Here is a 24,829-nt window from a genome sequence, read left to right as displayed (position 1 = left end):
TATGAGTCCTGTATAGCTTTCCCTCTCTGTTAGCAGCACATTTATCAGTGCATTGAATTACTGTCACTCTGTATATTAGTTCCTCATCTCTGTCTTTATCCTCAAAACCATAACATGTATAATTGGCTTACTATATGTAACTTAAACTGTTCTCATATTTGACTCTATTTTCATTTAACAACTTATTTCTTACTTAAAATAATGGTCTCTATCAGCAATTGGACATATTCTCTCCCAATGTAAAAGTCCCCCCTTGTAACTTTGTGAAGTACATTACTACATTCAGTCATTGCCTCATTCATACATTCATCACTCTCCAAAGCACATTCATTCCTCAGGGTTCACACTCATCATCCCATCACATTATATGGAGATCTTATGTATGTCTGTACCTATTTTCCTTTCCCACCGTCAAACTAACCGTCCTGTCCCAGTCATGTCCATGCAATGTTTTCCAGAGCTCCGATAATCAGTCAGTCATGCATGCCGATCGAGGAATATGCTCTGTCATTTACATTAGTCTACTTCATAAAGTTCGAGCACGTGCTGAATTGATCTGTGCCGTTATTTTAGTTACAACGAACCGAATAACACAGGTCACCACAACACACCCATATGCAATCAACCAGCAAATATACTTTTGCTTCTATCATTACACACGCATGCCATTAACTCACGGTCTCAGTCTAAAGTCAAGTCGTCATGTCATTTTCTACTCGATATTGACATACCTATTAGGTCTATTATGAGTACATTCCTCACTGTATTTTCTGTGTCTATTAGACTTTAAATGTGTAATGCAATATTGTTGTACTCATTCATCAGCCATCTACTCTGTCCTTTCAGTCCATACGGCTTCTATCACACTTTTCATTCATACAACACACTTTTCCAAACATGTGACTTATCATTGGAAAATATCCCCTGGCTTGCTACCTGCCCGCAAACTTATACTGTCACTAAACTCCTCCTAGTTCAGGTTTTCGTGGCTAGGTGAAACAGTATTATAGCAATAATAATATCTGCTTCCTCCTGACAAAATGAATGTACCATAGCCAGTCCCACCACTCAAAATAAGAAAAGGTTCAAAGTCAGAGTTGTATCATGACCTTGCTTTGCCTAGCATATATTTCCCAATGATCTGCCTGCATGCCTGCACAAACACACTCAAATAATTGATTTACAAATACTACTATGTGGTTCATTAAAACTTCAAATGGTTTGAGCCATAACTGATCTTTGCAATCATGGCAGTCCCCAGATCACCGGAGGTCATCTGCAATGGGTCTGCATGCTTTCCCCCTCAATCCAGACAAGGCCTCTGTGTCTTTTGTCTGAGTTCCTGGCCTTTGTTCTGTAGTCTGGATGGGGATTTTGGCTCTGTGTCATCACTGGACACTCCACATGCATTTTGGACATAAGAACACAAAAACGATGTTATTAGTATCAATTCTCCAATTCTTTAAACATAACACTCAATCACATGGGCCTTCACTCACACTCACACAATAGGAACTAGGGTCCAATGATGCTCTTTTGTTTTCATTTTCACTTTAGTCCCAAAATTCAATTGCTCAAATAGACCATTTCTTCCAAACAAGAATGCAAAGGAGATTCCTAATTACTCCCTGTTTCATTATGATATTCCTTTATGTATATAGAGATTTAAAGGTTTCAATTTCACTGTCCATCAATGTCTCCTTTGGATTATTCATTGTTTATTACCTATTATTATTATCATCATTATTAGCCTATTATTATTATTATTATTATTATCATTCGTATTATTACCCTTATTACTATTTTCTTAAATGTTCCAAACCAAATCAATATACCTTCCCCCCTTTAAAACATGGTACATGTTTTAACCATAGCCAAATGTACAAAGGCCATTGTGACATCATCAACCATGGATTGGAACACTCAACAAAACCGTGAAAAACTGTGAAAGCCAAGCCATGCCATGCCATAGCCGGGAAGGCCAACACCGGCCCCCCACCCCCACCCCACCCCCCTCAATGCTGAGGAGAGCGAGCAGGGAGGAGCACGCATGCAGCAACAAGTAATCGAGTAAATCTACTCCCCACTGCCGCGCGCGTGTGGACCATACACTCCTCTCCTATACCCCCCTCGGCGCTAACCCGAGGAGCAGGCCGTGTAAAGCCCTGCCATCCCATTGGCCGGAAGGACAGACGCCGAGAAGCGCACAGAGAGAGAGAGAGAGACCAACAACTTTCACTCCCCATATAATAACCACATTTAATACAATAGTCCCAATTCAATATAACAACCATCAACAATATGATCAACAGTCGCATTATCACCATAACAAAACATAACACACCTCAATATCCGCCCTCATTTTATACAAGCAATCCACACAAGACACACGCATACAAAAAATCCAATTCAAACACAAAACAAAACTTTTACATTATCCATTCCATCAAGAGTGACAACAACAACACCTTAACACCAAAAGTGTCTAAGAGTATCTTAACACCAACAGTGTCTAAGAGTACACTATCTTAACACAAACTGTGACTAAGACTGTACCATTTCAACAGCTCAGCTTAACACCGTAGGAGTGACTAAGACTGGCAAAAACCACCCGTGAGCCCAAGGCCCCCTCAAAACTAACAAAGTATACGCCAATGTTTCATATACAAAAGAAATTCAGTCCGTTCCAGCTGATCTGTTCCGTGCATCAAAGGGTGCGACTCCCCAGGCTAGACTGTATAACCAAATAGGTTTGCAGCAGACGTTCACCGTTACGACTTATGGAATTAAAAAAACGCCGCGCACCGCCCAACATCACCAAGCCCAGTAAAACCCTGGCCCCCCTTCAATCACACCATACATTTCTTTTCACTTTTTTATTTAGTTTTTTGTTTTTATATCTTACTTATGTCATACACATTTATTGTATGTACTCATCTTTATTTCTAGCAACCGTAGTTCCTACAAATAAAGTAACATGGACTCCCTCTGCCTGCAACAAAAGGCCATATCCCCACCATTATACAACACCCCAACGCCAAATCAATAAAGGTTCTTTCCGTTAACCTGTTCGTGGAAACGCAGTAAGCAGCCAAACAACTTACCAACATCCCCTCGACAGGTTGTAATCGTCCGCAGCTAAGCTCGCCAGATTTGTAGTAAATTGAGTGTTGATAATAGGTGGAGATATGTACCATGCAGGTTATACAAAAAAGAGAGGCAGTCCAGGCAATGTCCTTTCTTTCCAATTTAGAGTTTATTACAGGACATCCATAATCATTCCAAATCATGACTAAACAGTCAAGACATATATCGAATCATGACTTACCAGCAAGATGTTCTACTGGAAAAAGCCCTTATTTCAAGAACACCAAGACATATATCGAATCATGACTTACCAGTGGTGTCCTACTGGAAGCAAAGCACAACTGACACAAGGTGCTTTTTTATACGGGGTGTCTATTCACATGCACTAAATGCATGTGACCATGTGTGTGTGTGTGTGTGTGTGTGTGTGTGTGTGTGTGTGTGTGTGTGTGTGTGTGTGTGTGTGTGTGTGTGTCCATTACGTAACCAAGGCTGTAACTAAGGTCTCAAGATAATAGAATATATTATAGTCACATCCATTGATAAACCTTCCAACATAGCCTGGGAACCCTATGACCTATTTGACCTCAGGCCGGCAGAACTGTGGGTGCACCTCAGTATTAAAAGTCCAGCCTATCTGTTTCCTTCAATAGCATGCCATGCACCATAAGCATTACCTTGGGTGTATGTACTTAACATTATGCTTATACTTGTACTTAACATTATGCTGTGGGTGTAATACATTTGTGTGCAGTAAGAATGTATATTTGTGCCATGGTATAAAGACATGTTGTCTATACATCAAATCAGAGTAAGCCTATTTGTCTCAACAAAGGGAAGGAGAAAAAAGGGGTAACACATAGACTCTCAGGCTGTCTAGAGTTATACAGGATATAGACTACATAAGTTTAAGTGTATTATGTGTATCTGGGTTATCAATATACTACACTTGTTCAACAAACAACGCCATCACCGTAATGGAAAACTAGACGCAGCTACGTGACGTGATGCAAACAAGCACTTCTGGGTCAAATGTTTTCTTCTTCTTCTTCTTCTTCTTTTGGGATTTCCGGCAGTGTAGACGCTTTCGCGTATTACTGCCCTCCACCGTTCATGATGATACTCCGCTCAGTGCTCTATATCCTCTTATAGAGGTCTGTATTGTGGAGGAAGGCCAGGACGCTCCTCTCCACAGAATGATGCTCCTTTCCCTGGCTGAACAGGGTCTTGTACTCCACAGAGGGTATCCCGATATTGGCTAGTTCCTCACATAGCTGAGCTCTTTCTGCCCTGTATCTCTCACACTCAAATAGGGCGTGGACAACAGTCTCTGCTCTTCCACATTCACACAGGCCATCCGGGTGTTTTCCCACTATTCTCAGGCAACTGGCTAGCCCACAGTGCCCAAGTCTTAGCCGAGTCAGTTTGACTGAGTCTCTTCTGTCACCTCCCGTACACACGCTCCTCCTTTTGACAGATGCCTGCGCTGAGAAATACAGCCTCCCTCTCTCTTCATTATTCCACTCCTCTTGCCACTGATTCTCAAGCCCCTCCTTTATGGCACAGTAAAGCCAATGGTTTTCCACGCATGCGCAACAAAATAAACCAGGCACTGTTGCCTAAATGCCTTTCGCCTCCTGTTGGTGGGGGTGTGTAACTGTCACTGAATCATAGATAGATAGATAGATAGATAGATAGATAGATAGATAGATAGATAGATAGATAGATAGATAGATAGATAGATGCGTTTTGCAACTGCCTTCGAATCTTCAAATAGACGATCTACAACCTCGTGTTGCAGTGTGACATGCTTTGAGCTTGTAGATCAGCTTTTTGCACTTTTGACAATTTGAATCCATGATGCATTGATATTAAAAGGAAACAGTACTTTGAATACTTATGCATACTTTGTCTTTGACTGGACATCAGGGAGTCTAAATTAGTAATTACCTAGTAATTATTACTGGCGGTTCATGAGCTGGCAGTTCATGATCTATGGCTGTTTTTCAATTGAGTGCTATAGTGCCACCCTTTGGCCAATGGTTGTGGGCTTTGTGTCTAAGCAGGGTGACATAGCCCTCTACCATAATGCCACATTTCGTGAAAAACAACTGCATGGTTTGGCCTGGAGCGCTGACATAAGAAAATATGTATAATTCAAAATAGTGGATGATCTTCACTGATCTAATGCATTCACATGGAATCAGGCAAGCGGCAAACAGCAAAACATGCTGGAAGGCACGGTAAAAATATTTAATATTTTAACATTGATGCCGTCTGCCGTTACCGTCGCCGGATCTGGCTGCCAGGCTGCCGTGCCGTCCTGTTCCGTTTACCGTCCTGCTCCCGTCCACTAAAATTACTTCCAGTTTTGCCATCTACTGCTTGCCTGATTCCATGTGAATGTAGCATTAGCCAGGGTCAGAGGTCAAAAGTCAGAACACGAAAGTTGTTCGACATCAGGAGACGCATATGTCTATCGAAGTTTTATTGTTGGCTCGGTCAAACGGTTCATGAGCTATGCCTGTTCAAAGTTTGCATTTTCGATTGAGTGCTATAGCGCCACCCTTTGGCCAATGGCCGTGGGCTTTGCGTTCTCACCGTTTGGCATACCCCTCTACCATATTGCCAAGTTTAACGAAACCCGACTGCACGGTTAAGCCAGACATGCTTTTGTTTTTAAGGGGCCAGGCACTTCGGGCGCGGCCCCTTAAAGAAAGACAACTACAATAAGGGACCATAAGCTATTTAGCTTGGCCCCTTAACACTAGCGCGTCGGAGCGGTCTGGCTGACCGATTTTGAAATTTTGAAGTGGATTTTCTTTGCCCATGAAGTCCTGAGAAAGTTCCCCTTGCATGACTTTTTCTAAATGTTCGATTCAAACCATCTCTGTTTTTTTTTTCATCTGAAACGTTTTGGAAATATGATTTTAGACATAATTCTACTACAAAGTCTGCTCTTTTTCGGTCCGTGGGACCGCTCTTAGACTCCTCACCCTTTCTCCCCCGCAAGCAGTGAAGTTCACACGTCCCTCCCGGCCCGGAGACGGGCATTGTTCAAGCTAATGTGTCATTTACATTCCAACTACTTCCACATGTATAGGCAAACTTACATTACGAATGTACTCACAACATAAACTAAATGTTGTTTTAGATGTTATATTTGTTATATGCGGTTTGCAGAAATAACAATGTCTGACTTTATTTTTCTCGAAACGGAAAAAAAAAAATGGTGAAATATGGTGTGTTGACTGACTGGCGTATTGTTTCCACCAAACGCATAGCTCAATAGATATAAATACATGTTGACTATACACGCCATCTTTATAGCATAATTATGTAAGGTGGTGATGATAAAAAATGAATCAATTATCCTGAAATAATAAAGTTTATAGCATGGTCTGTTTGACCCGACCGACATTTCCTTTCCTTGGAGCGAGAATGCTTGCCGATGCGCGATTCCAAATAAAAATGACAGTGTTTGAAATCAGTCCAACCCGATAGACGTCCCGAACTTCTAAATGTTTTGTCAGTCAGAAGAACAGTTCTGTCCGTCCTTCTTTGTCTGTAAACTTTTCTGCACGCGACCAGTGGAACTGATTTGCACGCATCACGGCTCTCTTTTTTTCTCTCTCCCTCTCCACGAGAGAGGGAGAGAAAAAAAGAGAGCCGTGATATATGTTCATGGATCCAAGTAACTGACGGTGAGGTATGCGGAAGTGCATTTTAGATAACGCGGTAGCACTATTTGTGGCGGTGATGCGTCACATGACTTGATCTATCCTATGGTGTATATATAAACCGTGCTGCTGCTACGGACCTCTCTGCTGGCACAATCAATACAATATAAATTACATCGATCATAAGCGGCGGGTATGTAAGGCTAGGCCAGGCTTAGCCTTCCCAAAAATTATGCTGGGTATTTTTTAAATATATATAGGCTAATATATGTGCGCAGCATTATATAGAAGGCTAGCCGCTCCCAAACTCCCAACTCCTTTGTCTGTAAACTTTTCTGATTTGCACGCACGCACGGCTCTTTCCTTTTTTTGGCACAATCAATCAAATATATATTAATTACATCGATGTTTCCCCCTCTATATAAAAATGACAATATATAACTAATAACTAGTCGTATTTCGTCTGACTCTGAGCAATGTGCCTGGCTCTGGCTGAAACAGCTGCCTTGAATTAGTTGGAATGTAACATTTAGAGGACAATGGCAAGCCGTCAACGGGTGCAGAGAGAGGTGTGAAGATCATTAGACGAGTGGGGGAGAGAATGGCCAATCAAATAGCACGAAAAACACGGTCATCCTGACCGTTAGCCGTCATAGTAGTAGTGATTTTTTTTTCAGACATCCCAGTGTTAATAACTGAACTGGAGACACCCCAAAAAATCATGTTTGAACTAGGGACCGCCACCAAAATAATATATATATATTTAAAATGCCCCCCCCCCCCCCACACCCTGCCAAGCGGTAGGATTTGAGTCATTACATTTAGTTTGACACTGTTCCATATTGTGAAAATTAATTTCTAATCCTTTCTTAGATAGGTGACAATAGGCCTATCTCACAGCCCCCTTTCCACGCCCCCTTCCGGTAGATAGTGGTGTCATTTAACATTAGCATTCACATGTTTTTTTCTCTGGATAATCTAAGTACATTTCCTAATGTAAAAATGTGACAGACCAATATTATTATGAAGCAAACAAGATGGTAAATCAGCTCGAACAGATAGAACAAACCTTACCTTGAGAAAACAAAAGTTGTAGACTTCTTAAATTACCTCTGTTAACATGTAGCGTCTATGGAGTGACGTCACGCTATCACCGCTAGCCCCGAAAGGGGGCATATTAAGGGGGCGGGGAAATTCTGTGAGATAGGCCTATTTGGCCAATTTTGAATATTGTATATTTTCTGTAAAATGTTATTTAATTTAATTAATAAAGGTCTCATATCATTTTTTCTTGTTTTTAGTTTTTCTTTTCGAGGTTACAAAAATACCAGATACTCTGTGTTAGCAGAGCTGCCATTACAGCGATAAGGAAGAGTCTAGATAGCCTGGAGCTAGTCGGACTGAACAAACATAACGGAGGAAAAGAATGAGGACTCAGTACTTACATTCAGCTCGTGACCATAATAACTCGAGCATCTTTATTAGCAGCGTCATTATATACACATTGGGTAACAGGCATATCCGGTACTTCCGGTGTGACACTTCAGAATAAGGGTTTATCGTTTACATATATACAGACAATAAAGATCACATCTTAACAGACTGTCATCATGGGAATGTGTCGCTGCACTAAGAGGTGTTGGTATAGAAAGAGTGAGACCACAGCATGTCATGATGGATCAATCCACATCTTTAATGTCAACCCTCCGGCCAGCCTGCCAGCCAGGAGAAGACCCCCAAAACACTTCTCACAGTGAACAGGAGTATAAATGTGGTCACTTCATGTCGTACTGTATTCTAGGTCCGCTGGTGACCGCTAAGAAAAGGAAGGCACGTGCATAGGCTTCAGTCCCTGCCCTTTTACCAATCTGTGAAAGAAATGCAAAATGTGGCCGTTTTAAAGATGTTTTGGCCAATCTGCTCAATCTGCTCAGTTCAAAGCTTGTAGAATGTGTGACTTATATAAATACGACAAAATGGTCGTGCATCTGTTCCCAATGAGGCAGCCTGCTCATATCTCACCTTTGGAGGACAGCTGGCTTGCAGAGCATGGCTTAAAACTTAGGCTGATCGGCTGTGGGGCCAATAGGGATATACTGTAGGCTACTGTATATTGATCACAACATGAACGCCAGACATGCATGCCTCGGTAACTCCAAATGTCCCGTGAATCATTTAATATTTCATGACGACATATCATATCATCACAAGAACGCATCAGTGGACTTACCATCTGACAAATAAATTATAGCTGTGTTGTGTGTCCAGATTTGATCCATTTCCCCAGTCATTCCGACATACGACAGTGATATGATATTAATCAAATAATAATCATAAGCTCTGATGAAAGATATCAAGACCCGGCCCACAACAGCCCTGCCAATCAGGCTCAGCCCTGTTGGCACAACAGGTTGTGTGTCGGTCTGGCGAGTGGGAGACTGGGGTTCAATCCCCGCTACCTGCGAAACACTACATCTGCAAAGGGGAATGAGTGAGCAATTGTTCAATATAAATGGCTTTTATAATATTCTTGCCAAGTTGTATTAGCCTTTAGTCTTGAGGTCAAACTTAAATCAATTAACTTCTTTCTCATTATACGTGAGAAAAGGATATCCTACAGATTGCTACTTTATTAACAAGTGGATCCATCGTATAGGGACTTGCTTTCCAAAATAAGCTGATCTACAAGTGTAACGCGGTGCACAACAGACACGCTGTTATCTTGTAGATCTGTCCATTTGAAACATGTTAGTAACGTGTTCCGATAGCGACCATAAACATCATCACATTAGATTAAACGGGCGTGTATGTTCTACGCGAGGCAGAACCTACAAGGTGGAAACGCTTGGTAAAGAGGGAGTCCGCTGACTGTCAGGTTCATGAGCTATACCTTTTTTATATTCGAATTTTCACTTGAGTGCTAAAGCTCCACCCTTTGGCCAATGGTTGTGGGCCTCACTGTTTAAAGTAGCATAGCCCTCTACCATATTGCCAAGTTTTGCAAAAAACGACTGCACAGTTAAGCCAGAACTGCAAGTTTTGGCACCCTCAGCCGATCTGCGTTGCTGTACGAACAATAAGGGATCTCTCCCCATCGGACTTGACCCCAAATAATTATAACAATAATAATAACAAATAATAATAAAGGATGTAATTAAAATAATAATAATAATAATAATAATACCTTGAGTATAGGTAGTACAGGTTAAAGAAAAAAATAAAATAAAAATGAGAAAAACTGTAGCAGTTCTAGGCAGTTTTGCAGAATATGAAAGAACCTTCATTCCAACAGACGCAAAATAGTTATTTATTTAGTCACAAGCTCTTGTTAGTACTTAATATTTATAAAACACAGACACATTTAACCACTTTCACTTTCCAAATCCTGAAAAAAAACAAAACAGAAAGAAACAAAATACTGAAGAAACAAATATAATGTGCAGGAAAATGTGTTAACATAGCATCACACTTGGTTTATGAATCTACACGCTGACAATGAACATGCTAGTATGTGTGGGATACACCCACAACAAATGTGACAAATCTCTGCCAATGCCAAACCTTCTGTTGCCATTGAATTGTTTTGAGTTTCCAAACGTATAAAGGTATAACGTCTGAAACATCCAACGGTATAATTAAACAGTGTTACCATAGAGAAATAATCTACCAAAGACAAAAACTTTCTCTGCCATGTTTATATAGGTTTTACATACAAAAAGATAACAATAAACTAAATTGTGGTGGTCTTTAAATTCGGATGGTGACAAATAATAACCCTAACCCTAACCCTAACCCAAAAAATAATTGGGCCAAACAAATTAGAAGAAAAAAAGGGGAGGGTAACACTGAGTTTTCTTATTTCTAATTATTTGTCCGGACCAACATTTGTTGTCATTGTCATGATTTGTCACAATCTGAGTTGGCTTTATCCGAGGCTTAAAAGGTCTTTAAATAAATACGTTTTGATATGTCTATGGGGAAATGGATGGGAACTTATCTTCTGGTGACCTCTTCGTTCTGAAAGGGGCGGGACTGTGACGCTCTATTGTCAGATTATGTGATTCCACTGCTTTAGTATCTATCTGTCATTGTCATCCTGGAATAGAATGAATTATGTTATATCATGTGTCAACTAAATGGGTTCATGGGGGAAATGTGCATTTATTACTATTACAACTAACCACTTCTTCCCTGTATGATTCCTCCTCATTATCCTCAGATGTGCATTTTGACCCAAGCATTTGGCACTAACTGCAACTAAAGGGTTTCCTCCCTGTATGAGTCCTCATGTGTCTATGGGCTTTCCCCTTTCATGAGTCCTCATGTGTCTTTTTAGATGACCACTCCTAGCAAAGCCTTTACCACACACGTTACAAGTAAAGGGCTTTTCCCCTGTATGAGTCCTCATGTGTAATTTTAGATTACCGATGTGAAGACAGCCTTTACCACACACGTTACAAGTAAAGGGCTTTTCCCCTGTATGAGTCATCATGTGTGTTTTTAGATCACCCTTGTGAGCACAGCTTTTACCACATACTGTACAAGAAAATGGCTTTTCGCCTGTATGAGTCATCATGTGTCTTTTTAGAGTACCCGCCTGAGAAAAGCCTGTACCACATACTGTACAAGAAAATGGCCGTTTGCCTGTATGAGTCATCATGTGTGTTTTTAAATTCCCCTTTAGATTAAACATTTTGCCACACACTGTACAATTAAAACTTTTCTTCCCTGTGTGACTCGTCATGGAATCAGTTTGTTTCGATGATTTCAGGTCCTGGGACAGCTTGTGCTGTCCTCCCACATTGTGTGTGTTTTGTGATTTCAGTGTGTTTAAAGCTGACTGATCTCCCCTAGTCTCCTCCCACTCATCACTGTCTTCAGTGTCAGATTCAGAACAGTGTGAAGAGAGGAGCTGGTTGTCACTAGTTGGTTGTGATGTTCCACAGTCCTCTACATCAGCTTGTGCTTTCATGTGTACAGTTGAGGTGCCGGCTACAGGCTCTGTGTCTCTGTTTTCATCATCATCTTCGCTTTTCACTGCTAGTAATGTTAACCTTTGTCCACCAGCCTCTTCTGTTGTGTGAAATAGCTCCTCATGTTCATCTTTAATCTCTGGACCTTGTGGTTCCTCCTGGACCAGACTGGAGCTCCTCTCCTCTTCAGGTGGAACCTCCTCTTTACACACAGGGACGTGCAGAAAGTCTACAAAAAAAAATACAATGTGTTACGACCCTTATGGTCTAGGAGCAAAGTCCCTGCAACATATTCAAAAAGACAACCAGATTAGCTTGTAGAGCGGCTATTTTCGCTGCGGGACCCCGTCATATGGCAAAGGATACATTTGGCTTTACACTTCAGGCATTTATATTTTGCCTTATGGCGGCGTTGCTCGCTGAAGGTATCTGACCTCTAAGCAAGCTCAGAGACCCCCTTTCCACCGGTTGGTTCCCAATGGGAACCGGTTAAGGTTCTTTTAGGTTTTTAGTCCATGAGACAGTTCTTGATTACTGTAAATCACTCTGCATTAAGAGCGTCTGCTAAATGCCTAAATTGTCTAACTTTACTACAGGTTTAAACCACAGTAAATAAAACACTACATACCTATCTTGTACAATTTTACTACAGGTTGCATCCTTGCATCAAACAGTCCACATCTCTGGTCCATCTCTGGCTGTTCCTCTGACAAGGCTGAATGTCTTTTGGAGGCCATCTCTCTAGATACTGTAGACCTCTCCTTGAGGTGCTCTGTGGAAATCACCAGTAGAAAGACCTTTCATTATACTACATATTCAAATCAAACTTTACCATATCTAGTTTAGTATAAAGGAGTTGTTCAAGTGCTAAAATAATGATCCCCATCCTGATGTGAACATCAGGTGAAAATAAATTGTTTATTGAATTTGTAAAAGGGAAAGAAAGGGAAAAAAGTAACACAAATAGCCAATCTACAAACTGCTCAAAATGTGTGGAATCATGAGCTTGTAAAACATGGCATAATCTTGGACACAGTTTGAATGCTGATTAATGGTGAATAATAATTTTTTTAAACTGAGATGCATCCGATTAAAATGTTTAATCGTTTGACAGCCCTACTCAAAATGAAAGAAGTATTTCTTTAAGCAGTATTTTTTTTTATTGCCTATTTGAAACATGTCAACAGTCATTGACCCACCAGCCTCTTCTGGTCTTTGAATTAGCTCCTCTTGTTCATCTTTAATCTGTGGAGGTTGTGGTTCCTCCTGGACTAGACTGGAGCTCCTCTCCTCTTCAGGTGGAACCTCCTCTTCACACAGAGGAACGTGCAGAAAGTCTATGAAAAAATACAAAGAGACTATCCATACAAGGTTTGAATATTGTACCTCAATGCAGAGTAGAGGCTGGAAAAAAGTATCAACAGATTACTCTTTGGCCACATTTTTCAAAATTGAACTTTGATGGTGCGCTGACTGCGGCTTGTGCTGTAAATAGTGTGGCCGTTTATTTACATTATAGCGTTCTCATAGAAGATGTGAGACGAGTTGAATGTTAGGTCTTCTCCAGCAGGTTAGTTGTTAACTATGGAATTGCGCATTTCCCATCAGTTGGTGTGTCGGCACCATATATGGTGGTAGGGGTGAGAGAACGTGTGACATCATCAGGGATGGAGATCCCTGATTTCATCAATATTAAGCCCATACTGTAAATGTAGATCCCTGATGTCATCAATATTGGCCAGCAACTCTACATCTGACCTCAAACCCCAAGATCTCCATATATGGAGCTGACCTGTTCTGACATGCCATATGTTGATCCTACATCCATCCTTCCTCTTCGATGTCTCCCTTTTGACCGATACCTATCCATTTAAACTCTAGACGGGCCTGCTCCAAAGTTATTAGTGCAGCCGCGCTCGGCAGCCAGCGAAAACTAGAGTTCTTAACAGGCCCGAAAATTAAGATCTTACCCCCCATGCCAAAGCGCCAGCGCTCGCCCAGCAGTCTGCTGTCACCCAGGCGGATGCGTGCACGCGACCTGAGGTCGCTTCTCGCCCTCAGGCGTCTTACTGGTACTGAAGTAGAATGAACTGCAAAGCCTTATGTGAACCCATTAATACTTTTACTGACGAACCGGCGTCCCATTCATAATACATTTTGATCAAAGCAGAGGTTAATGCATCAACGCATTCACATTGTTAATGCTAAAATCGATAACCGATTCATATCGGTTTACACTCTCAGTACCGAACCACTTTCACCAATAAAATAAATAAAGACAGAGTGATTTAAACTTACTGAGATCCAGGTGGTCTTCAGGTTCCTGTTTAAGGTGGTCTTCAGGTTCCTGTTTAATAGAGACAGTCGTGGCTGGAGAACTGATCTTCACCTGCAGACTGGACTCCACACACTGGTCTGGAATGAAGGTGACATTAGTAACAACTTTAATAATAAGGTTGTTCATGTGTTATAAACAGCATAACACTCCTGTAGAAAACTGAACCAGACTAAATTGATTTATATTGTATTATGAACCAGAATGATTTACATCATAAGTGGCGCTGTACTGTACTCGTGCTGTAGTACTGTACTGTACAAGCCGCCCTCCCTAGTGTGTGTGTGTGTGTGTGTGTGTGTGTGTGTGTGTGTGTGTGTGTTAGGCTGCGCAACAGTGACACTTGGTAGTCAACAAACGCTATAACGCTATTTCCGTGCTTGGACAGAGAGACAGACCCAGCCAGGAAGTCAGGGACACACATTGCTGTGCATTGGAGTGGCTGCACCACTTAAAAATGAAAGAACCAAATGAAAGCACATCTAGAAACTAAAGCAGTATTTTTTCATTGCATAATTGAAACAGCCAATCAGCTTGATAACAGATTAATGATCCTGAAATAGATATGAAATATATATGACAGAGTAGCAGCATCTCTGCCTCCCAGCATCCACATCAGTGTCCAAAAAAACATTTATATTGGCAGGCAATGTCCACAACGGTAACAACATTGATTCATGCAGGTCTCCGGACATCTCAGCCATTCTCCATCGGAAATGAGGAGGTGGAGAGGGTTTCTAACTTTAAGTTTCTGGGCGTGACTATGGCCGACGACCTGTCCTGGAGGACCACCATCACCTCTGCTGTGGGGAATGCACAGCAACGCCTTTTCTTTCTATGGAAACTTAGATGGACAAAACTCCCACAGAGACTGTTGATCAACTTCTACCACTGTGCAGTAGAGTGTGCTCACCAACTGGTGTGGTTTTCCAGCTGCACCAGGGCAGAGAAGGAGGGCCTCCACAGAGTGGCCAAGGCTGCAGGGAGGATCATTGGGACCAGCCTCCCAGAGATCTCCACAGTCTTCACCTCCCGCTGCCTACGCTGTGCCAATAACATCCTACAGGACCAGTTCCACCCAGCACACCATCTTATCCAACGTCTGCCCTCTGGTAGGAGATACCGATCTATCCGGTCCAGAACCAGCAGACTGACCAACAGCCTCTACCCACAGGCTGCCAGGGTGCTGAATGAACAACCTGCCCCGCGCCTACCCCATCCCTGACCCTCCTCTATAGTATTATACGTGTACTGTACTGGACTTGGACTATGCATTAAACTTTGCATTGCTGAACTCTATTATTATTACACTGCACTATTACGTTGCACTTTGCACTTTGGGTATTATGTATTACAGTGTGTTTATTTGTATGCCAGTGGTGAAGCTCAACTTGCATTGTTTCGTGCAAGCAATTGTAGTGTATTGCCATTATTTGTCATATATTGAGTGTCCAGGAAGCACTTTTTTACCCTGTTGCATAAATGATTGGAGAGGCCAGGCATGTCCTTATTTCTGTATCATTTTATTAAGGACAAAGCTTAGTTACCAAATTCATGATCAGTCCACCCCAGAGCCATCCTAGAGCAGTCCACTCATAGCAGTCCCCGATCTCATCTGGAACCTGGCTATAGATCTCACTCTGACTGACTGGATTCTCGACTGACCTCTCTGACTGGATTCTGTGGATTCTCACTGGATTCTCTCTTGCTTCTGGATCTCCGCACATTTGAGACCCTCTTTATAATTCTCCAAATAGTGCATGTAGGGTGTGCACCCCAACGCCCTTGTATGTGTGTACGCACGTGCATGTGCGTCCCCAAATGTCTCTAGACCACCGCATACTAAGTAGATGGTCACTTCTATAGATTATTAACACAATGGTATCCACGGTTCAATACAATAGCCTTTACAATTTCATAGCAGACCTTTTCAATTGATCACATAGGCCATTCTTGGAATGTGTCTGTGGGCCAGCTAATATCAAGCCTCTCAGAGCTCACATGCAGAAACTCAGTCAGTGCAGGTTTGTTGTGCACAAACAGTATATGACATTATACAACATTATATGGATATTTCATCGTAATGTGGCTTTGTAATATACGACACAATGACAATAAAGATCTATCTATCTATCTATCTATAGTATGTAAACATCAGGTGAAAATGAAAATTATATTGAAAAATGTCAAGGAGTAACACAAATCTGATCTACAAGCTGCTCAACGTGTGTGGTATCGTGAGCTAGTAAAACATGGCATAATCTTGGACATAGTTTTAATGCTGATTAATCGTGATTAATATATTTATAAACTCAGATTAATCTGGTTAAAATGTTTAATCATTTGACAGCCCTACTTAAAATGTATTTCAAAATGTAAAAGTATTTCTTTAAGCAGTATTTAGTTAAGCAGTATTTGTATTGCGCATTTGAAAACAGTCATTGACCCACCAGCTTCTTCTGGTCTTTGAAGTAGCTCCTCTTGTTCCTTAATCTGTGGAGGTTGTGGTTCCTCCTGGACCAGACTGGAGCTCCTCTCCTCTTCAGGTGAGACCTCCTCTTTACACACAAGAATGTGCAGAAAGTCTAGGAAAAAATACAAAGACTCTATAAAAGGTTTGGATCTTGTACCTCAGTGCGGAGTAGTGGCTGGAAAAAGTATCAACAGATTACTCTTTGGCCACATTTTCCTAAATTGAACTTTGATGGTGCGCTGACTGCGCTTTGTGCTGTATGGCCGTTTGTTTACATTGTAGTGTTCTCATAGAAGATGTGAGACGAGCTGAATGTTAGGTCAGTGAGTCTTCTTCAGCAGGTTAGTTAATACTGAAGTAGAATTAACTGCAAAGCTTCAGTGAACCCATTCATACTTTTACTGTCGAACCGTCGTCCCATTCATAATACGATCAATGTAGTCACATTGTTAATGCTAAAATCGATAACCGGGTGATATCGGTTCATCTTTACACCCTCAGTACCGACCCACTTTCACCAATAAAACAAATAAAGACCGAGTAATTTAAACTGAAAGGAGTATAATATATTTATCATATTAAACTTTATAAACACCTCCTGTATAAAACTGAACCAGACAAAATTCATTTAAATTATGAATCAGAAAGTTTTAACCAGCTACGCTGACACCCAAACCCTAACCTCACAGGGAAGACACGGCTGTTTCGGGAGCCATGGGTGAGTTTTAACCAGCAACGCCGACACCCAAACCCTAACCTCACAGGGAAGACACGGGTGATTTTTAACTGGCAACTCATATCGTGAGCTGTGACTGTTGTCGGCAGTTGCGGCGTCGGCCACGAAACAAACCAACACTGCCGCGGAACTCCACTAATCCCCCCACCTTCCCAGGCAGGTGCCACCCCTCCCTCCGGCAGTGCCGCCCGCGTCTGATTGCCGGTGTCGGAGAATGCACTCGCTCCTTCTGAATTATGGAGATATAAGGTTTCTCTGCCCGGCAGCAATGATAAAAAGTAAACCCAGCTGCTATAATAGAACAGTGAGAAACATGTAGAACTCAGGATTCACATGGAAACGGTGAGGGCCTCACAGAACGTAGACCAGATGTCTCCCTTTGCGTGGGACAGTCCCTCATTTCCAAGACTTTAAGCATCCCACAAAATGAGACCCTGTCCCACATTGTGACTGACAAGCATCAATGTTCAAATGCCCTAATATATTCAGTCCGGTAACAAGACAACTCACCCTTTTTGCCCCTCCAAGTGAGTTGTCCGGACATCTCACCCCGAATGTCCGGACAACTCACCAGGGGTGAGATGTCTTCACTTTCGGGATGAGTTGTCTGACGAGTAGCCTTGAGTAGCCTTTGAGCTCTTTTATATACTTTACTGAATATTGCACAATAATACTTTATTTCACAAGAATATAACAGAAGAGTCAAATGTACGGTCAAATGTAATGTAGTTTATTTAAATATAGAAACATTGTAAACAAAGTTTTGTTCTCGAAAAATAGCTGTGTGTGTGTGTGCAGGGGCGGCAGGTTCCTATAACAGCAGTGGGTGCCCCCCGCCCCGCCTCCCTGCCCCCCCCCCCCCCCCAGCGGGGGAAAAAAACATTTTTTTGGTACTTTATAATTTACAGTTTGCTAATAAATACAGTGGTGCGCGCTTTCAGTTCACAACAATTAACGAACACATTAAATTGTTTCAGCATCTTGTTTCAACATTTCAGCATGATCAACAGTAAATAATGAAATTGTTTCAGCCATAAGCGGCGGGTGGATTTTACCTTTAGCTAGGTGGGACGACGACGACGCAGATTTATTTATTTATTTCCCCCAGATGGTCTAACAATGTCATGATTTGACCAATGTATTACCAATCTCGTACACCATTGCTCACGAAAGCAAGATCCTTGACCCAATTACAGCCACTGCATCTTACCTTTTAATTCAAGTAAAAGTAGTAGTTTTAATTAAAGGAAAAGGAACAGTTCTGTTCCCCGGACATTGTTTTGGGATATTTTGGCTGAGATGGCTCTGTTTGTCAAGTCTCAAGTCATGGCTCTTTACAGACGGGCCGACGGTACACAGACAGCAGCCTCTCCGCTGACTGTGTTAGTGTTGTGTTGCTGCAGGAGACGGAGTGTGAATGAACCGTGCGGTCACTGGAACAAAGCCACCGTATTAGCATTTGAATACCTGTTCTGTGAACACCGTAAAGGTGTGTGCCTACGTGACAAAATGACCAGGGGGAGGGGATCTTCAGCCTTCATCTCAGTGGGTGCTATTTGTCTTATTATTTTTTCAGTGAGTGCCCAAGCCCTCAGGCACTCCCAAAGTTTACGCCGCTGTGTGTGTGTGTGTGTGTGTGTGTGTGTGTGTGTGTGTGTGTGTGTGTGTGTGTGTGTGTGTGTGTGTGTGTGTGTGTGTGTGTGTGTGTGTGTGTGTGCGCGTGCGTGCGTGTGTTAAACTTCTGAAGAAATTTGTAAAACTGTGTTGACAAATTGTCCATAAATATGTTAATATTACCTGAACCTCTCCTAATTTATTTACTCCAGATGGCTGAATGGTTATATAAGGTCACTTGTAATTTCTCAAATGCTAATGTATAACTAGCAGTAGCCATCATCATCGTTGTTGGGGGGGGGGTCAATATTGCTTTGCTATTCAGATGTAATCCAGTCAGTATAAGTAGGCCTATTAGAACTGTGATTGATTGATCATGCGTGCGTTGGGAGTGCAGTCTTAATTAGCAACTTTGTACAGCTGTGAGACTCTGCCTTTGAAGCGCAAACATTATCCACAAACGACCCCCCCCCCCCCCCCCCTCAATGCTGCATAGAGTACAACAGTGTTTCACCGGATTTTACTGTTAAATAAATAAATAATTAACGCGCGACTGCGCACGTCTGTAGGTATGTCCAGTATTTGTTAGTCCCCTAATAGTTCCTGATAGATGCCTTTTTAAGCCTTTTAAAATAACATGAGCAATATCCCCAGCTACAGGGGGTAGCACTTATCCTACCCCCTTAGATAGCACTTTTTAGACTTAGATAGCATTTGAAACAGACTTATAGCATGTCATGTAGACAGCACAATAATTGCATTGTATGTAGTCATAGCACATCATAGTACATATGTATAGCATAGTATAGTATATATGTATAGTTAATATGTATAGTGTCATTATATAGATATGTTCTAGTTACGTTCTTAGCTTACGCATGTTTCTTGATAAATGCATTTTATATATGTGATGTATTCCCATACTTTTGTTCTTGCCTAATGTAAATCGCTCTGGATTAAGAGCGTCTGCTAAATGCCTAAATTGTAATTGTAAATTGTACAGTACCAAGTCGGCCATACCACTGATGAGCACATGAAAACACAAACACACACACACACACACACACACACACACACACCACACGCGCAATTGGTGACGACAATCCGTTTTACTCTTATGTACCTGAACACAAGATTTACCAATAAAGAAAAACGTGAAGCTACTGGGAAATGTAGTTCAGTTCAGCTAGCTTAATGCTACCTGTAGCTAAGCTGAGTTTACTAACCTACAGTGTGTAGTTTGGTGGTGTTGGTGTGTGTGTGTGTGTGTGTGTGTGTGTGTGTGTGTGTGTGTGTGTGTGTGTGTGTGTGTGTGTGTAACACACATACCTGCAGTGTGTAGATCGATGTCCATATCAACATCAATGTCCAGCACTTTGTTTTGTTTCTCCAGCAGAGTTTCTAGTGTCTCCATCTCTCTCTGGAAGAGGTTGACCATGACCTGAGCAGCCAAACTGAGACGCTCCAACACAAACACTCTGACATCAAGCTTCACACAACAAACATCAGCACCACCAATCTGCTGCTGTTTGTCCAAAACACACAATATATCCTCTCCCACCGACGTCATGTGTTCATGTATCTTCAGCCGTACAGATTCCATTTGAGTCGTTTTGACCTCCATTATGAGACGTCGTTTTAGCAGCACTCCGTTTATTTCACACCACGATAAAAAAGAACCAGAGCTAAATGCTAACAAACTCCATGTTGCAGTGCTAACCCGTAACGGCACTGTTTTGCTGGCAAATCTAAGCTAGCAAATATAAGACTTCCGGGGGACGATCTCTTCAAAATAAGAGTACCCTCTAGAGTATTGAAAAAAAGATTAATTTGCACATTAAAACTATAAATTAAGCATTTAAACGATGCTATAGGACACACATTATGTTTCTGTGTAAAAATAAGTAATAAGTAATGTTTCTGTGTAAAGATAAGTAATTAAAAAGTTATCTAAATGGATAAATGCTATTCACTGGAGTGCATGGACTTTATAAAGTGGACACTGGACAAAAATCCCTGCTATGTATCGACTAGTGTGACATATGCACATGTCCGGGGAGACCTCCTCTACAACACCACACTGTCCGCTAAGCAGCAGAGGTGTAAAACAAAAATTGGCACGCCATACAGCGAGGTGAAAGATAAAGAAATATCCCATTTCCAGACTAAAGTGAACTAAAGTGGACGCTGGACAAAAATCCCTGCTATGTATCGACTAGTGTGACATACGCACATGTCCGGGGAGACCTCCTCTACAACACCACACTGTCCGCTAAGCAGCAGAGGTGTAAAAATTTAATTGGCACACCATACAGCGAGGTGAAAGGTAAAAAAACTTCCCATTTCCAGACTAAAGTGAACTAAAGTGGACACTGGACAAAAATCCCTGCTATGTATCGACTAGTGTGACATACGCACATGTCCGGGGAGACCTCCTCTACAACACCACACTGTCCGCTAAACAGCAGAGGTGTAAAACAAAAATTGGCACGCCATACAGCGAGGTGAAAGATCAAAAACAAAAGTATAGGTACAGCATGCAATGTACTTAAATGCAAACGTCACTCAAATGTATAATATGGTACAACATGCAATGTACCTATAAGTGCACACATCACTCAAATGTATAAAAAGGTACAACATGCAGTAAGTAGGCCTACCTATAGTGCAAAACATCACTGCAAACATAAAGTGCAAACATTGTACACACACACACACACACACACACACACACACACACACACACACACACACACATAAATTGATCAAAAGTTAGATGTACGTATATAAAGCAAACCCAGCTCAGTCCAAACATTTCAAACGTTTGTTTTTAGATGATCACAGTAAGCACAAAGACTAAAAAGGTAAAATACAGCACAATAAAATACTATTGGATTAAATCACAACCCAAGGTCTTGGGGACGTGTCATTTGGGGTCCCTCGCATCCTCCATTGGGGGCGAAGTTCTCCTACAACATAGACAAAACAGAGCCTTTTAGTGCAGTGCAGTACTTAAACTATGTACTCAGAGCAATACATTTTAGCGGACGGTGTGGTGTTGTAGAGGAGGTCTCCCCGGACATGTGCATATGTCACACTAGTCGATACATAGAAGGGATTTTTGTCCAGCATCCACTTTATAAAGTCCATGCACTCCAGTGAATGGACTTGGGCACTCCAGTGCATAGACTTGGGCATTTATCCATTTAGATAACTTTTTTACGTTATTTCATTACTTATTTTTACACAGAAACATAATGTGTGTCTTCACAATAACTGTAATGTAATAATAATACTAATAATGTAATGTAATAATTATTTAATTAATCACGCTTTTATTCTGAAAGCAACCGGATTTCTTAAATTTGCTAGCTCTCAAACAGGAAGTTCTAGATTTGCCAAAAAGATCAACGTGTTTCGAACTTTCGAGCGCATGCGCACCAATGGATCCTCCAGGCCGTTTGCTCAATGCAAAGGCTCTTCCTTTCGCCCCCTGGTGGAGGAGGTGTGTAACTGTACGGACGGATTGAATACTTTATTAACAGTTTGTGAAAGAAAGGACAGAGGTACAGAAGTTATACAATAATCTAAAATAATAATCTAAAATCAATAATCTAAAATCAATGATCTAAAACCAATTATCTAAAAGAATTATATAAAAGCCCTGAGAGCTGGGGGCTTGTTTCCATTTCAGACAGACAGACAGACAGACAGACAGACAGACAGACAGACTAACACCAAAATACAATATCATGAAAATATATAAAACAGTACAGTATGTATAGGAATACATTAATAGATAATTGAGTCATTTCACGAAACCGGTACGATTTGGCCTTTTCTTAATAGCCCACAATATTATGGACATCTTTAGCTATCAGAAAAACATAATTTCCCATCTCAGGCATTCAATTAATATTTTTATGTATTTTTATATAGAATAATATAGTAACGTGGTTGAAAATTATAACGGGGTTGTGTCAACCCCGTTGTTCACGGGGTTGTGATTTTTTACTCAAGAAGGCCACTACTCTACCTGTGGTGATTAAGAGGAGACCACATGGCATGCATGAGATTGGAGGGGTAGAATGACTTGTGTAACGGGGTTGAGTGCGATTGGGGGCCAGAGCTATATAATGCTATTTTAATGATTAATCATCTATTTATTAAAAAACTAAACATGACCAGCAATAAAGCACCGATAGATTTACATGTGAATGGCATAATTTATGGATTTTTGTAAATTTTTAATAGTCATATCTCAAGTCCACTTTCATCGAAGGCCATTGGGGACATGAAAAAATGGACAAAATAGGGGGTGTCTACTGAAAGATAGCAAGATAATTTCTGATATGAAGATAAAATCCATGTAGTATTTACACAATATTAAAGGGAACATTTAAATTGATGAAAAAAGCTTTTAAAAATAAGATGTGGTGACTCAATCGATAAAATACACCTTAAAAGGTCATAGGGACTGCAAATCGTACCGGTTTCGTGGAATGACTCAATTAAATACATAAATAAAAACACAAACAAACAGAAAAAAGGCTATGTATTAGTTTGGTCAGCAGCTGCAGTGAGTTTCACGTCATTTATAATTAATACAATCAGATTCAGATTAGACTTTTCTGTTTGGATGAATGGGCTGTCAAGGGTTGGTATTGCAACTCCGAACGCGCCCTATATGCCAGATAGCAGAAATAGCACAAGAGACAATTATGTCTACATATTTACACATAACTCCATATCCATGGAGCAGATGGTTTATACTGGTTTATCATGACATGATGAAGCTTTGTTTCATCATATTGTACAATGTAGCCTACATTCCACACAGATATAAGATTATACTCTATTTGCAGAGTAATGTGCTAAATTGTATGAATAATCTATTTTACACACTGTGACTGAACATTGAACAAAAGCAACACTCGGAGACTGTATGTTGAAAGCAATTTAGAAAAATGGAGGAGAGCTCCAAAGGTAAAGTAATAAGGTCAGGAAAAACAAAGATTTCCGCACATTATTATAGTTTTAGTCATAGTATTTTGAATAAAATTCCATTTAGTTTTAGTCTAGTTTTAGTCGACTTATACTTGGCATTGTGCTGAAAATAGCCAATCTACAAGCTCACAGCGTGGCCCGATGTGACGCGTTGTGGGCTTGCAGATTCTATTTTCGGAGGGAGACAACACACCCACGCATAAAATGACATGCCTAATTACTTCTACTGGATCCCTTATAGTACCCCATAACGTTTTCGTCTATTGTTTTTATTTGTTGTTAAAATAGTCAGTTTTTGTATTAGCTGGGTCCCAATTCATTAAAAGTTTTAGATTTTTGGCATGGTGGTAGGTATGGTTATAAGGTTTTCAAAAACCATCGCAAACGAGTTGGGCTCGCCCCCCTAGTGGTCCGTTTGCAATTAATCTAATATTAAATGGGTCAGTATATGGTTACAAATCAGAATAATTGATAAAATAGATTTTCCAATGGATTCTATTAGTATTGGGTATGCTAATTGCCATAGGCCTACACAGAAATTGGGGGAAAATAACTTCTGGGAAGGCTTCGTTTTCAAGATGGCATCCACGGGGGCTGCAGTGAGCTTAAAATGCCTATAAACTGGGATTTAATACATACAAAATCATAACAATTATGCACTTGGTGACAAGTTTTTGATTTTTGGCATGGTGTTAGGTATGGGCATAAGGTTTTCAAAAACCATCGCAAACGAGTTGGGCTCGCCCCCTAGTGGTCTGTTTGCAATTAATCTAATATTAAATGGGCCAGTATGGTTAAGAACCATAATAATTGATAAAAGAACAGTTTCAATGGATTCTATTAGTATTGGGTATGCTAAATAACATAGTAAAAATGTAGGAAACTTCTGGAAAGGCATAATTTTCAAGATTGCATCCACGATAG

The 24,829-nt window shown here is 40.9% G+C and overlaps 1 protein-coding gene across 1 annotated transcript in view; it reads right to left on the bottom strand.

Moving 5' to 3' along the window:
* LOC306918204 (uncharacterized protein) overlaps positions 1-20,615 on the bottom strand; it is a gene marked incomplete at its 3' end in the record, with an annotated part of 56,583 nt that extends 35,968 nt beyond the window's left edge. Inside the window, exons 1-5 of the mRNA XM_079531081.1 lie at positions 20,228-20,615; positions 16,526-16,660; positions 14,039-14,155; positions 13,711-13,839; positions 12,940-13,077 (exon numbers count right to left, since the gene is read on the bottom strand). Of these exons, the coding sequence (XP_079387207.1) occupies positions 12,940-13,077; positions 13,711-13,839; positions 14,039-14,155; positions 16,526-16,660; positions 20,228-20,522 (814 nt within the window). The 5' untranslated portion in view covers positions 20,523-20,615. The remainder of the gene's footprint in view (positions 1-12,939; positions 13,078-13,710; positions 13,840-14,038; positions 14,156-16,525; positions 16,661-20,227) is intronic.
* Between the last annotated feature and the right edge of the window lie 4,214 nt (positions 20,616-24,829).

This window comes from Electrona antarctica (assembly GCF_951216825.1).
Source record: "Electrona antarctica genome assembly, contig: scaffold_204, whole genome shotgun sequence".
Taxonomy (NCBI): domain Eukaryota; kingdom Metazoa; phylum Chordata; class Actinopteri; order Myctophiformes; family Myctophidae; genus Electrona; species Electrona antarctica.
This window is presented reverse-complemented; position numbering and strand designations above follow the sequence as displayed.